Below are 14,329 nucleotides of genomic sequence, written 5' to 3' on the forward strand. Positions count from 1 at the left end.
GTTAAGTATCAATAAAACCAGAATAAACACTGTTTTCTCTGTGTGCTAAACTCTTCAATGTAATGTTAGCCAACTAGTGATCTAGTACAATTTTGCTCTGTATATCACTGGAAAAAAGTGAAAAAAGTATAGCGAATGATAACTGATAGACTAGGCAGCTCATTGCTCCTGCGATCATTTTAGGAGCCTCTCAGTCAGTATTTCAGTCAGTCAACTTTCTCCTGTGCTGCTCCGTGGCTACTGAGCTAACATTAGCTAATATGCTTTTGATGCTATCTTGCTAGAATATCACGCTTTTTGTAGCCAACTAATAATGTTTTAATTCTTGTGGGGATCTTGGGGGATTCTTCATTCTTCCTAGCAAAATGCTTGTAGTTCTGTGAGATTCTTGGGTTTTGCATGTACTGCTCTTTCGAGGTCTGTCCATAGATTTTTGATGATGTCTAGGTTCAGGGGCTTTGAGGGTCATGGCAAAACCTTTAGCCTACACCTCTTGAGGTAGTCCATTGTGGATTTTGATGTGTGTTTAGCATCAGTATTCTGTTGCAGAAGACATCCTCTTTCCATTGAATTGAATTAGTTCTTCTCTCTACCAGTGAAGGTATGAAGCCCAAAGCTTGATTGATCCACCCTATGCTACGTTTTTTTTTTATATATAAAATTTCTTTTTTTCTCCAAATATACCTTTGCTCATTGTGGCCAAAAAAGTTCTATTTTTTAGTGAATTAGTCCACAGGACTTGTTTCTGAAATGCATTAGGCTTGTTTAAAAGTTGCTTTGAGAACTTCCAATGCTGAATTTTGTGGTGAGGATGCTGGACAAGATTTATTTATGCCGACTCTTCCATGAAGGTCATATTTGGTGTCTCTGCACAGTACAATCTTGCCCCACCACTCCAAAGTCTGACAAATCTTGAAGGTCTATTGCAGTCAAATGGAGATTTTGATTTGCCTTTCTATCAATCCTACAAGCAGTCCTCTCAGACAGTTTTTTTGGTCTTTCAGACCCCAACTTGACCTCCAATGTTCATGGGTACTGCCACTTCCTATTTACATTACAAACTGGGGAAAAAGCTACCCGAAAACACTTTGCTATCTTCTTGTAGCCTTCTCCTGCATTGTGGGCATCAATTATTTTAATTTTCTGAGTGCTAGGCAGCCGCTTAGAGAAGCCCATGGTCACTGATTGTTGGGAAAGGTTTGAGGATTGATAAAGCTTTGAAATTCGCATCACCTGGCCTTTCCTTACAATGATTGTCAACAAGTTATGGCCCTAACAAGCTAATTAATGTCTGAGACCTTGGAAAAAGTGAGAGCTTAAATCTCTTCGGGTGCTCAAACTTTTGCATGGTGCTCCTTTCCATTTTTCCCACTCCAATGTACAAAACAAAAATAATACAGTAATCTTGCTAAAAGATTGATTTTTTTTTTTTAATTTATGTCTTGTGGGGATCAGTTCATCTTCTACTCACTTAACTATTGACAGTAACAGAATTTTTCTCAGTTTTGTCAATCTGCAAGCAGTAAACCTCAGTAATTAAGGTGTGATTTAGCACCTGATTGGAACTACTGTAAAAAAATCAGCATTAAAACTACTAGAAGTATAGCTTTAAAGTCAGGCATGGTTACATTCAATTTAAATTTTTGCTTGAATTATTTAATGAAAATCCATGACATGACTGGACAGGCTCTATCTGAGTTGCCATGGAATGGTCCTGTTCTATAGCTTTATGTAGGTCTATTTTTTAGCACTGGAATCATTTGCAAAAGAAAGATCTGTTGTTTCTCTTCTCATGTCTCACTGATGTTTGGTTTGTTTGATATTAGACCAGAAGAAATACCAGAAAGTTAACACAGCAGAGAAAAATTTCATTGATCTTTGTAGGGATTAAGACTCATCAGAGTGGTCTGACTCATCTTTATCCACTATATCATCCTCCTCTACATCAACCTCAAGTTTCTCTGATGAGCGGAGAAAGAAAGGAAAGAAATACAAGTGCTGCCACAAGAAAAAGCTCAAGAGAAAAAAGAAAAGAAAAAGAAGGAAAGATGCAGTTTAGACAGAGAGGTAAATGAAACCACAACAGATTAATCCATATATATATATATATATATATATATATATATATATATATATATATATAAATATTTTACTTACTGTAAAACAGAGGTGTTTGTAAATCTGAGTGGAGTCTTAAGTCTTTGGGATTTATGTCTATGAGTTGAGCTTTGAGTCAAAAGTAAAATCCTACTAAAAACCTGACAAAAATAATGGACCTTCCATTACACAAAAACATTACAATGTTTAAAAAAGAAAGACAACACAACTTGCAACGGTTGGTTAGTCTGCAGTTTATATGATATGTAAGCTTGTAAACATCTCTGTTATGTCTGTTTTTTTTTTTTTAACAAAAGACTCATTATTTGAAGCTGTGTCAAACAAGACAATACTGTGAGGTGCAGGAGAACAACACTGAAGTAATGTCTGCCCAAGACTGTATCAGTTAGCAAAACTGAAAGGCAAAGACTAGATTAGATTTGAAATATTGTATTCATTTACTGCATTAAGGTTAGCAGTCCAATCAGTTTCAGTTCTCTGGCAGAACACTCACAAGTCATAAGTCTTGAGTTTTAAATCAGTCAGGAGTCGCTGACTAGAGTCCTTCTGTATAAAATGAAATAAGATTAAGGAACTGATGGAAGATTAAGGGAATATTTCATTTGATTTGTTTGTAATGTTTTTATTCATGTTTTTTTATTTTATTTTTTTTACATGTATTGTGTTTTTGTAGCAGAAAATCCTCAGCAGGCTGTAACAAGATACAGAAAGATTTTACAGCAGTACAGGAGGAGGAGAAATCTTCATGCTGCCTACAAGGCCTTTGGTGTAGATAGAAACACTGTAGTGGCCAATGCTCCACTTGCTATTGTGGCACCTCAAGAGTACAGTAAGCTGTTGGAGGGTTACTCGCGACAAGAGAAATTGCAGGTGTTTGCAAAGAAGTGCATGGATATTTTAAACAATGATGTGCAGTTGTTGACCACTGTGGAATTGTACAAAAAGAAAAACAAACTTTACCTTTAATGGAAAGAAAATAAGAAGGTTCTTTTTTATTTGCTTCAACTGCCAACGCTCTTGAATTAGGAGTTTGAAGTTGTGCATAATAGAAAGAGTCAAATGAGCACTTTTTAGAGAATATTTGCTTTGGTAAGAACCCTCTGTATTGGTTTAATTTTTTTTTGCAAAGAGAAGGTAAAAATGTTTGCTACTGTGTTTGTTACAGAGTAAAGAAACTACAACATGATTATTCAGTTGCTTTTTTTGGTTTATTCAATAAAGTTGTAATAACTCTGTTATCTTCTTTTGAGGTTTCTCAGTAATTTTAATGTCATAAAGTCAAAACGCAGGTAAAAAAAAATCCAGTTTATGCTTAATAGTTACATTGAGTTAATGTCTATCCATTGTTTTTTGTTTCCACTTTAGATTAGGGACTGCAAAATGTTTTATAAATGTTGACTGATTAATGTATAAATGACTTAACAAAAAGACTTTAGTTTGTAAATGACTTACAGGCATTTTTAGATATTCATATATATGGAATAGTGTCCACTTTAGATTAGGGGCTGCAAAAATGTTGCAAATAATTTATATGTAATAAACAGGTCATTTATAAAACATGAGTAAGAAAGTCACTACTGTTTGTTAATGTTTAACAAATCATTTGTAGGCCCAAAAAATGTTAATGGATCTTACTGTGGTTAATAAAGGGTACATTGCATTAACATCTTCTATTTGTGAAGATTGTATTTTTTTCATTTAATTCTTTTTTTATTTTTTTTTTTGTAAATGTACATGCAGTACATTCACTAAAAGTGAATAACATCCTGATTTGTCCATCATTAGTTATGAAACAGTAGCATATATTTACATTACATTTATTGCATATAGCAAAAACACTTACGGAGAGAAAAGTGCTTTCTTGTCCACTCAGAAAATATAGTCCAAAGATAGCCTTGAGCCAAGATACTACCAGAAACAAAAGTCAGTGTTGATTCTTAGTTATGGAGACACACAGTACAGGGGTGAGATTTTGCATAAGCACTAGATTACAGTTAATTTAAATGCTTCACAGAGAGATGGATCTTCATCCCATTTGAAGACAGTGAGGGATTCTGCTGTTCAGTGGAAGTTTGTTCCACCACATGGGCTCCAATGGAAGAGTCTTGATGTTTGTCTTTCATATGTCTTGGTCAAGCTGGGCTGTACTTGAAGCTTAAATTGCTCTAGGTCATCAGGTAGGAAGGAGCTGGTCCATTTTTTGGCTTTGTAGGCAGTTTAAATCTGATGTGAACAGTTACTGGACCCCAGTGAAAAGAACGCAGCAGGGGTGTGATGTAAGTAAACTGTTCGATCACTTGTAAGGGCCTGACTGTAATCAAGCCTTGAGATTACAAGGCACTGGACAAGCACTTTGGTGACCTTGCTGGAGAGAAAGGATCAAATCGTCCAGATGCTGTAGTGGAGAAGCTTGCATGACAAGTTTGCAGTGACAGTAAACAGTCATCAACAACACCAGGTCTTCATACATATGCAGACAGAGAATAAGGAGTTCTCCAGGGAGGTGTGATAACAGTTCTACATATTATTATATATGGGCCATTATAAAACCCTGATATCTTGTAAAGAAGACACATTGTAGACTGTAGTGCTCAAATGCCACCACTGCCATTAATGTGTGAAACAGTGAAGAACAACTCTTAAGAACTTGATTAGTTCATGATTAATAAATCATAAAGTAGAAGTTTATAGATGTTTAATTTTGAGAGGCTAAAGAACACCTAAACTTTAAAGTTTGTAAATTATGCTACTATGAATTTTTATTATAGTATGTACATAATTGATGAACAACTACTGAATTCCTCATCTATTCATCATTTGTTAATCATGAAGAGCTTATGTGTCTTTAAGTGTTGTTAATATATTAATTAATGATTTATAGCTCTAAATATATAATTAGTTCACGATTAGTTAATTATGAATTAAACGCTTATAAATGTTTTATAAATGAACGTTATTAAAAAACTATTAAAAAAAACAATTAAGTATTCAGACCTTAGCTACTGTAACATTAGCACAGAAGACTCTGACAACATGGCGCATATGCAAATGCTCTTTTATTCTTAAGCAGGCACTTCAACAGCCACAGAAAATGCAAAAGAAATGCCCAGCCCAGAGCCACCCCAACACAAAATATGGAGAACACACTTAAATATGGATTTTAAAATAAAACGCATATAAAATCCATACAAAATATAAAACGTGCCATAAATATTGCACAGGCCATATTTTATGTTTTATTTTTTGTTAAGTATGTTAAATTCAGTATATAAACAGTAATTGTACATTAAAATTTGCAGCAGTGTGGTCTCTGTAGAGGATGTGTTAATTTATTCACACTTAGAAAATAAACTGCAACATGGAACTTGGCCAGGGGTGCACAAACTTTTACATACCACTGTATAATTTGGTTTGTTTTGCATTATGTTGGTATGTCTTTATTGTTACTGTTAGCATGCCTGTTTCACCTCTTGTATAAATAAATAAAAAAATTGAATTTAATGAAATATAAATGATATTAATGCTGAGATCTCCATATAATAGCAAATTTAATTGATAAATCCAACTTTAATTCCTGAGTAAAACTGCAACAGTAATATAAAGTTTTTATATTTATTATTTATATATTAGATTTATATTCCTATTTTTCTAGTTTTCTATGAATCTATTAATGTGAGCCTGAATTTGATGGAAAGTGTGAATTCTTTATTAAAACTCTTTTAGTCCTGATCTTAATCTGCACTTTAGAGACTGAAATGGGTTTTTTACTGAGCTGGAATATCTCTGGAATAACTCCAGAGAAGACAGTGTCCTGGTTCAGGAGTTATTTACTGTAGCACTTCCTGAATGTAACCTGAGAGTACAATAGAGCAGCAGTGCTGTAGGAGAAGACGGAGAAAGAGAGAGAGAGAGAGAGAGAAATTACACAGCAACAGGGACTTTATTACACATGGTAAGTTTATAATAAACACATATATACAAGACTGATGTGTAGATTAAAGAAAGAACGTGTATGTGGGTGTTTCACAGTTAAGAACTAAACTGAGGATGTCCAGCAGAGACACTTCTAGATCAGGGAACACGTCTGTGTTCTGTAAGACCTGAATTTAAAGCAACAAATCTTTTCTACACACCTGACCCAGCCAGCGTGGTGGTTAATTAGTTTATTAGTTGAGTCAGGTGAGCGTGATAAGACAAAGCACAAAACTTTGAGTATATTATTCAGTTGAGATTCATAAACAACAGCTTCACCTTACTCAAAGCATTGATTTTATATGTAACATTTTACTGTTTGAAATAGTGAAATGGCAAAATCTTTCAGGATTGCCATTCAGTTATAATTGCTACTTTATAAAATTCCATTAAATAATAATTAAGTCAAACTGTTTTTGACAAACTCCACTATATTACTGAAGAACACCTGCTCAGGTACTCATGACTCACACACATATAGGTATAGAGATATAGAATAATGGAATTTTCTCCTTTTAGAAGATTTTGATGCTCTGTTGCCATCCTAGTGGTGATGAACTCACTTTACCTCAAATTCCTACAGTAAAATGCATGAAAAGCATGATTATCTGAAAAGGTGTTCTACTAGAATATAGTGAAGTTCACTGAAAACAATTTCTTTCTGTTTTTACAAAGAGGAAAACAGTGAATTTTCTGTCACATATACAGATGGGTGACAAATTACAGGACAATCCTGAATAAGTGAGAAGGTTTCAGGTCCTTCCAGATATGTGATATCAATAGACTTCACATCCGTTTATATTAACATATTTTTATATTTTATCCTGAGAAATGGTTCATTTGATTGACTTTAAGTACATTAATGTTTTATTTGGGTTTCTTAAGTAGGAATTTGTAAACAAAATGTTGATTAAAGCACAGACAGTAAAATACATGTTCATGTGCAGTAGCGCTGTTCAGCCAGCAGAGGGAGGACGTGGACTGCAGTAATTTGGACTTATTACAGAAAGAGTTTGTGCAGAAAACATTTTCACAATTTCAGGATGAAAGTAAAGATTTAAAGATCAGAGATTTTGTATTAAACCTGGCATTAGACTGTCAAAATCATACTTTACATTTTCTTATTATTCAAAGTTAAAAATGTTAAATGTTGATAGCTTTTCATCTTAAAAGTACAGTTTAAAAATGTAAAGTGTGCTACAGAAGTGCTTTTCAGTTGCAGCGTGTGTTACTCCATAGAAACAATGAAAAGAACTTGATAGAGTGTAAAATGTCTCCCACGTCTTCCACCTCTGGGCATTTGTCCCTCTTTAAAATATAAACATGCCCATTAATGCTTAACTGTAACAATAACATGTTCAGAACCAGTCTATAAACCCAAATCCATGAAAACATGAAATATCCAGTATAGAAGAGAACAACATTTACAAGTTTGAAAGTTTCTGTTTTTACAAATGAACTGAATAACTATAGCAATATATGCTCACCAATCACTTTATTAGGAACATTTTATTAATACTGGGTAGGGCCTCCCTTTGCTCTTAGAACAGTCTCAATTCTTTGTAGCATGGATCTACAAGATGATGGAAACTTTTTAGATTCTGGTCCATGTTGACATGATTGCATCATGCATTTCGAATTTTTGAGGTGCACTTCCAAGCAGTGAATCATCCTTTTCTACCACATCACTGAAGGACACTGAAGAACAATAAACACATTGTCATGTTTGAAACGGGGGCCGGTCACTACCAGGGAGGTGCACCGCTGGTCTGACCAATCAGACGCTATGCTGCAGGATTGTTTTGATCATGTGGACTGGGAAATGTTCCGTGATTCGTCGGGCAGCGTGGACGAGTACGCAGACACAGTCACCGCCTTCATACGCAAGTGTGTTGATGACGTAGTGCCCTGCAGACAAGTCCGCGTTTACCCCAATCAGAAGCCCTGGCTGAACTGTGAGGTTCGCTCCGCCCTCAGCGCACGCAGCGCTGCATTCAGAGCGGGAAATACGGAGTACAAGCAATCCAACTACGCTCGCCGTAAATCCATCAGAGCAGCTAAACGTGCGTACAGAATGAAAGTGGAAGCACAGTTCAACACAGCCAACACACGAAGCTTATGGCAGGGGTTAAATACAATCTCTGACTATAAAACTGCCTCTCGCACTCTGCCCAGTACCAGCGCTGATCTGCCGGACGAGCTTAATAACTTCTACGCTCGCTTCGACGGAATTCCCGCAGCACCACTGGAGAGCGCCCCGCCCACCGCTGATCCCAACGCCCCCTCCGTCTCCGTAGCTGATGTGTGCAAAGCCTTCAAGAGGGTGAACCCACGCAAGTCAGCAGGACCAGATGGCATTCCCGGGAGAGTGCTTAAAGCCTGCTACAGGGAACTAGCAGGAGTTTTTGCAGACATCTATAACACCTCACTGTCTCTCTCGGTCGTGCCAGCTAGTTTCAAACTAGCCACCATTGTGCCAGTTCCAAAGACAGCTAGTATTACCTGTCTGAACGACTGGCGACCTGTTGCCCTGACCTCCATCGTAAGCAAATGCTTTGAGAGGCTGGTCAGAGATATCATCTGTTCCTCACTGCCTGCCACCCTGGACCCACTGCAATTTGCATATAGGCGGAATAGATCCACCGACGATGCAATCGCCCTGACCCTGCACACTGCCCTCTCCCACCTGGAAAAGAAGGACACGTATGTGAGAATGCTGTTTGTAGACTACAGTTCAGCATTCAACACAATCGTTCCTTCGAGGCTCGACTGCAAGCTCCGGGATCTGGGTCTGAACAGCACACTGTGCAGCTGGATCCTGAACTTCCTGACGGACCGACGGCAGGTGGTAAGGATGGGAAGTATCACATCCTCCTCTTTGACCCTCAACATCGGAGCCCCCCAGGGTTGTGTGCTCAGCCCGCTCCTGTACTCCCTGTACACCCATGACTGCACTGCTAGACACAGCTCCAACGTCATCATAAAGTTTGCTGACGACACAACAGTTGTGGGCCTGATCTCCAACAACGATGAATCGGCCTACAGAGAGGAGGTTAAAATCCTGGAAAACTGGTGCCAGGAGAATAACCTCTCTCTAAACATCAGTAAGACCAAGGAGCTGATCGTGGACTTCAGGAAGCAGGAGACAGTACACCCATCGATTTCCATCAATGGGACTGCGGTAGAGAGGGTCAGCAGCTTTAAGTTTCTCGGTGTTCACATCAGCGAGGACCTGACATGGGCAGTGCACACCTCACAGGTGGTGAAGAAGGCCCACCAGCGCCTCTACTTCCTCAGAAGGCTGAGGAGGTTTGGCCTGAACCCCAGCATTCTTAAGACCTTCTACACCTGCACTGTGGAAAGCATCCTGACGGGCAGCATCACCACCTGGTACGGGAACTGTACTGTTCGTGAGAGGAAATCTCTGCAGAGGGTGGTGCGGACAGCACAGTCCATCACCGGGGTTCAGCTCCCTAACCTATTGGATTTATACACCAGTCGCTGCCTGAGGAAATCCAGAAGGATTATGAAGGACCCCTCCCATCCTAGTCACTGTCTGTTCTCTCAGCTGCCGAGTGGTAGGAGGCTCAGAAGCTTAAAAGCCAGAACCAGTCGGCTCAAAGACAGCTTCTTCCCCCATGCAACCAGGCTATTGAACAGCCAGTAATCACTGCTCTGCCCAGCCCAACCCTTCCCATTACACGTACGTGCACCCACTGTACTCCCGCACTTTACTTGCATAGCTGGACTTTGAATACTTATCCAAAGACAATACTCTCCCCCTGCGCTTCCACTTAACTTCCTGTACCTTGCACTTTACTAAATACTCTGCCACCTACTGTACCATCTTCTACCTCCACACCTAGTGTGATTATTTGCACATCTACATAGCATTGTAATATCCATTACTATATATAGTATATAGTTGATTACACTCACTCTACATTCCCAGTGCAATATTATATGTCTCGGTGCAATATTATTATTTTTAAGTTATTGTGTAAGATTATATGTATATATTTTAGTTAAATTGGTTTTATCTATTCTTCTATCCTATCTATAGTTTTGTTTATCTATGTGTAAATACTGTTCTCTGCATAATTTGTGGAACTCGCACTCAAGTTTTTCACTCACCTGTGTCCCTGTACTCTTGTGATGTGACAATAAATCTGATTTGATTTGATTTGTTTATAAAATCAGCTGGAGACGACTTTTGCTGTGTGACATAAATTGTGGCCACAAGGGGATGCACATAGTCAGTAACAATACTCAAATAGGCAGTGGCATTCGAGTGATGATTGATTGGTATTAATGGGCTCAAAGTGTGCCAAGAAAACATCCCCCACCCCATTACACCACCTCCACCAGCCTGGACTGCTGACACAAGGCAGGTTGGGTCCATGGATTCATGCTGTTGCTGCCAAATTCTGACCCCACCATCATCCTCAGCAGAAATCAACATCCATCAGCCCAGGATATGTTTCTCTAGTTTTCACCTGTCCAGTTTTGATGAGCCTATGTCCACTGCAGCCCCAGCTTTCCATTCTTGGCTGACAGAAGTGAAACCTGACATGGTCTTCTGTTGTTGTAGCCCATCCACCTCAACGTTCAATGTGTTGTGCATTCTGAGACGCCTTTCTGCTCAGCGCAATCGTGCAGAGTGGTTATCTGAGATACAGTAGCCTTTCTGTCATTTGGAACCAGCCTGACCATTCTTCACTGACCTCTCTCATCAACAAGGCATTTCTGTCTGCAGAACTACCGCTCACTGGATGTGTGTCATAACACAGGCTTCAGAGGCAGTGGGCACTATGCATGATGAGTGCAATGCTTCATGTGCTTTCCTTCTTACCCTGACGCACTCATCATTCTAGAATAGGGTCAGTCTGGACTCATCAAACCACATGACCTTTTTCCATTGCTCTAGTCTTTATGCTTCCTTGCAATTTTTTTTTTCTGATTAATCTCACTAACAAGTGGTTTCCTTATGGTTAGCTGTTTAGTCCCAATCCTGTGAGGTCTTGTTACATTGTGTGTAAAAATGCTTGTACTTTCACTATTAAATATTAAGTATAGCCATAGCCATTTGTAGATTACTACTGTAGATTTTTTTATGAATCGACTTCATCAAGCGTTTAAGTGATCTCTGATCACCGTCATTCACGGTGACTTTCCGACCACATTTCTTCCACAAAGTTGACTTTTCACTACTATACTTCCAGGTTTTAATAATGCATTGGACAGTTCTTCACCCAATTCCAGTAATTTCAGCAATCTGCTTAGGTGTTTTCTTTAATTGATACAGGCCAATAATTTGACCTTTGACCTGACACAGTAACATCTTTCCATGACCATGGGTATGTCTTCTGATGTGACTGTTTAAGAGACGAGAAGCTACTTACTGCATAAATTAGGGTTAAAGTTGCCAGCTAAAACATATTGATCACTACAGTAATTATACAATCAAAGGCTTTTAGGTACTTGCTTATTTAAATCCAAATGGCAACTTTTTTTGGCCAGGAACTGTATAATATTATCTTAACTGGGAGAGAGAATGTTCAGTGTGATGCTTGCTCTACCATTTAAGAAACCCCGTTGTGCTGAGATGCTTTTGAGAAACCAACTCAGTTCAGTCATTCTGTAAGCAGTTAAACTCAATATTTAAGATGTGATTCAAGACCTAGTAACCAATAAAGCTGATCTAACTGAGCTAAAAAGTTTGCTTGTTTTCAGAAATTAAATAAAGGATTTTGCTAGATTTTAGGTGAGTTGGTATAGAATTATGCATTCCAAAATTGCAGGGAAATCCATCCCTTCAATCCTTGAATCCATGTAACTGGATAGATAAATCTGAAGTCTGAATACAGATGTGTGTGATTTCAGTGTTTTCTCCTCACTGTGTGAACAGAACTCAACTCTGAATATGACCCTTAATACATAACCACTCTTACTACATGTTCACTTAAAATGTTGTAATTTTATTTGTAGTTTAATTTATTTATTTTGAAGTATGCTTGATGCTGCAATGACAGCAAACTCATGATCTTACAGTGAGTGTGTTCAACATCCTGTGTATATTTTGTGTGTCTGAATAGATCTCAGGGAGAAATCCAGAGTAACAGCTCCATGATGGGTGTTCATCACTCCAGCAGAGGAGGAGGAACCTCTGACTCAAAGTAAGTAAACTTTTTAGAAGTGAGCACTTCTTATAAAAAAAGAACAAATGAAAAATACTACTTAAAAAAATCTCAGTTGTGTTCAGAATAAGTGAGGTTTAGTAAATAGAGCAGTGATTCAACTCTATACTCTGATCATGCTGTCAGGTTAAAGTGTATAGGATCTCAAGAACCCAGCTGTGTGTCTATGAAGAGTGACCGGTCCCTACCTGAGCCTCCTAAATTCAGCAGAGGAGGAGGAGAACCCAGCTGTGTGTCTTTCAAGAGTGACCGGTCCCTACCTGAGCCTCCTAAATTCAGCAGAGGAGGAGGAGAACCCAGCTCTGTGTCTATGAAGAGTGACCAGTCCCTACCTGAGCCTCGTAAATTCAGCAGTGGAGGAGGAGAATCCAGCCGTGTGTATATGAAGAGTGACTGGTCCCTATCTGTACTCTCTGACCCAGAGTGAGTTATTGTCCCTCACTGTAGTCTCTCAGAAAGAGGTTTTGCACATGACTTGTCCATTTAGCTTTAATGGAGAAAGTAGATCTGGACAGCACAGTAAAAATGGCAGCAGTATTTGTTAATTTTCACACTGTGCTGAAATGGAAACATGCAGCCATTGACTTTAGGCTGCTTCTTGTTGTCCTGTTACTGTAGAATATCAAAAAAACATTGAATGGTTTTTAGTTTGTTGTTAAAAACATGTTTGTTTGAGTTCCATAGTCAAACATGTTTTTATTGAGAACCTACCATAACTCTGAACAGTGAACAGTTTAGAATAGAGTGCACACACTTCCAGTTCTTCCATGACTGTGACTTTAAATCTCAGCAGTGGAGAAGCACAGTCCAGCATTGTGTGTGATGATCACATTTATCAATAATCTGTAGAATTTTTAGAACGTAAATAAAACATACAGTCATAATTTGATTGTAAAATGAACACAATCAAATTTTACTGATAGCTTTACAATCTACAGTCAAGCTCACATCTGGTAGAAGTGTGTAAATTTCAGCATAATAGTTTAATAACCTGAAACATACTTGATTTGCAGTGAACTAACCAGGACTATTAGAAATGACATCTATAATACCAAAAATAAGAATAAGAATAGAAAATAACAGTAATACATTAATATGCATTGCAATTCAGTACAAAAGTGGATGCACTTATTTTACAAGCACATTCGTATAAGCAAATGCTGCAACTATTCCATGTTCCATTTAAAGACATATTGCACTTTTGCTTTATACAACTGTCTTTGCCCACAAAATAAACAGCAACAGCTAATGCAGAAGCTTCCCATGCACTGCAGTAATACAGCATTTTAGGAAAATAATCACTCTGCACAATCACATCTTTCTACTGTCTTAAAAACACAAACATTTTGGTTATTTCACATTTTATGCAACTTTGATGAATAAGGCTAATTGTGTGGCATTGTGGCATAAGGGCATTGAGTGTTAGGCAACCACTGTTCATGCTCTGACCATAATCCTTTATCATTTATTTATGGATATATGAAAAACTATTATTAATGCTATTAATGTTCCAGACTAGAAGTAGTCATAATATAAATGTTTTGTAGTGTTGCGGCCTGTAAACTGTTTGTCTAGGGGTTTACTGAGGTCACAACATGAGAAAAAAAGAAAAAGAGACAAAGAGCTATGAAGAGAGCTATTTTGTCTCTTACCTTAGCACAGGAAAGATGTCAGGGAGAGCTAACACAATAAACAAAACTTAAATCTAACTAATTCAGGTCAGGTAAGCCAAATAACAAAAGAACAAAAAGCCAACTCTTCCCTGTCTCCATAACTGAATCAAAAACAGGATAAAAAGTACATTCAAAAGAAATGGCACCCACCTCTACACCCAGGCTGTTAATCATTGTAAATAAGTTTGATAGGTGTAGATGGTCTCTACGCTCAGTTGTGTTATAAGGTTCAGTAGGCTCTGCTCTAAAAGCACAGGTATGATGACCAGGGTGATTTTCTCTAAAACAAACAAAGCTGCATGGAGAGTCACCTCAGACCCAATATGGAGGGAAACCTCTGACCACAGACTTCAGCTTAGACAATCCAAT

At 38.1% G+C, this 14,329-nt stretch overlaps 1 protein-coding gene across 1 annotated transcript in view; it reads left to right on the plus strand.

The window, feature by feature from the left end:
• The first annotated feature begins 5,963 nt into the window (after nucleotides 1-5,963).
• The window catches only part of LOC118801602, a 31,599-nt gene continuing 23,233 nt past the window's right edge, over nucleotides 5,964-14,329 (plus strand). Inside the window, exons 1-3 of the mRNA XM_036561960.1 lie at nucleotides 5,964-6,070; nucleotides 12,186-12,266; nucleotides 12,414-12,710. Of these exons, the coding sequence (XP_036417853.1) occupies nucleotides 12,217-12,266; nucleotides 12,414-12,710 (347 nt within the window). The 5' untranslated portion in view covers nucleotides 5,964-6,070; nucleotides 12,186-12,216. The remainder of the gene's footprint in view (nucleotides 6,071-12,185; nucleotides 12,267-12,413; nucleotides 12,711-14,329) is intronic.

The sequence above is a fragment of the Colossoma macropomum genome, unplaced genomic scaffold (assembly GCF_904425465.1).
Source record: "Colossoma macropomum unplaced genomic scaffold, Colossoma_macropomum, whole genome shotgun sequence".
Lineage (NCBI taxonomy): Eukaryota > Metazoa > Chordata > Actinopteri > Characiformes > Serrasalmidae > Colossoma > Colossoma macropomum.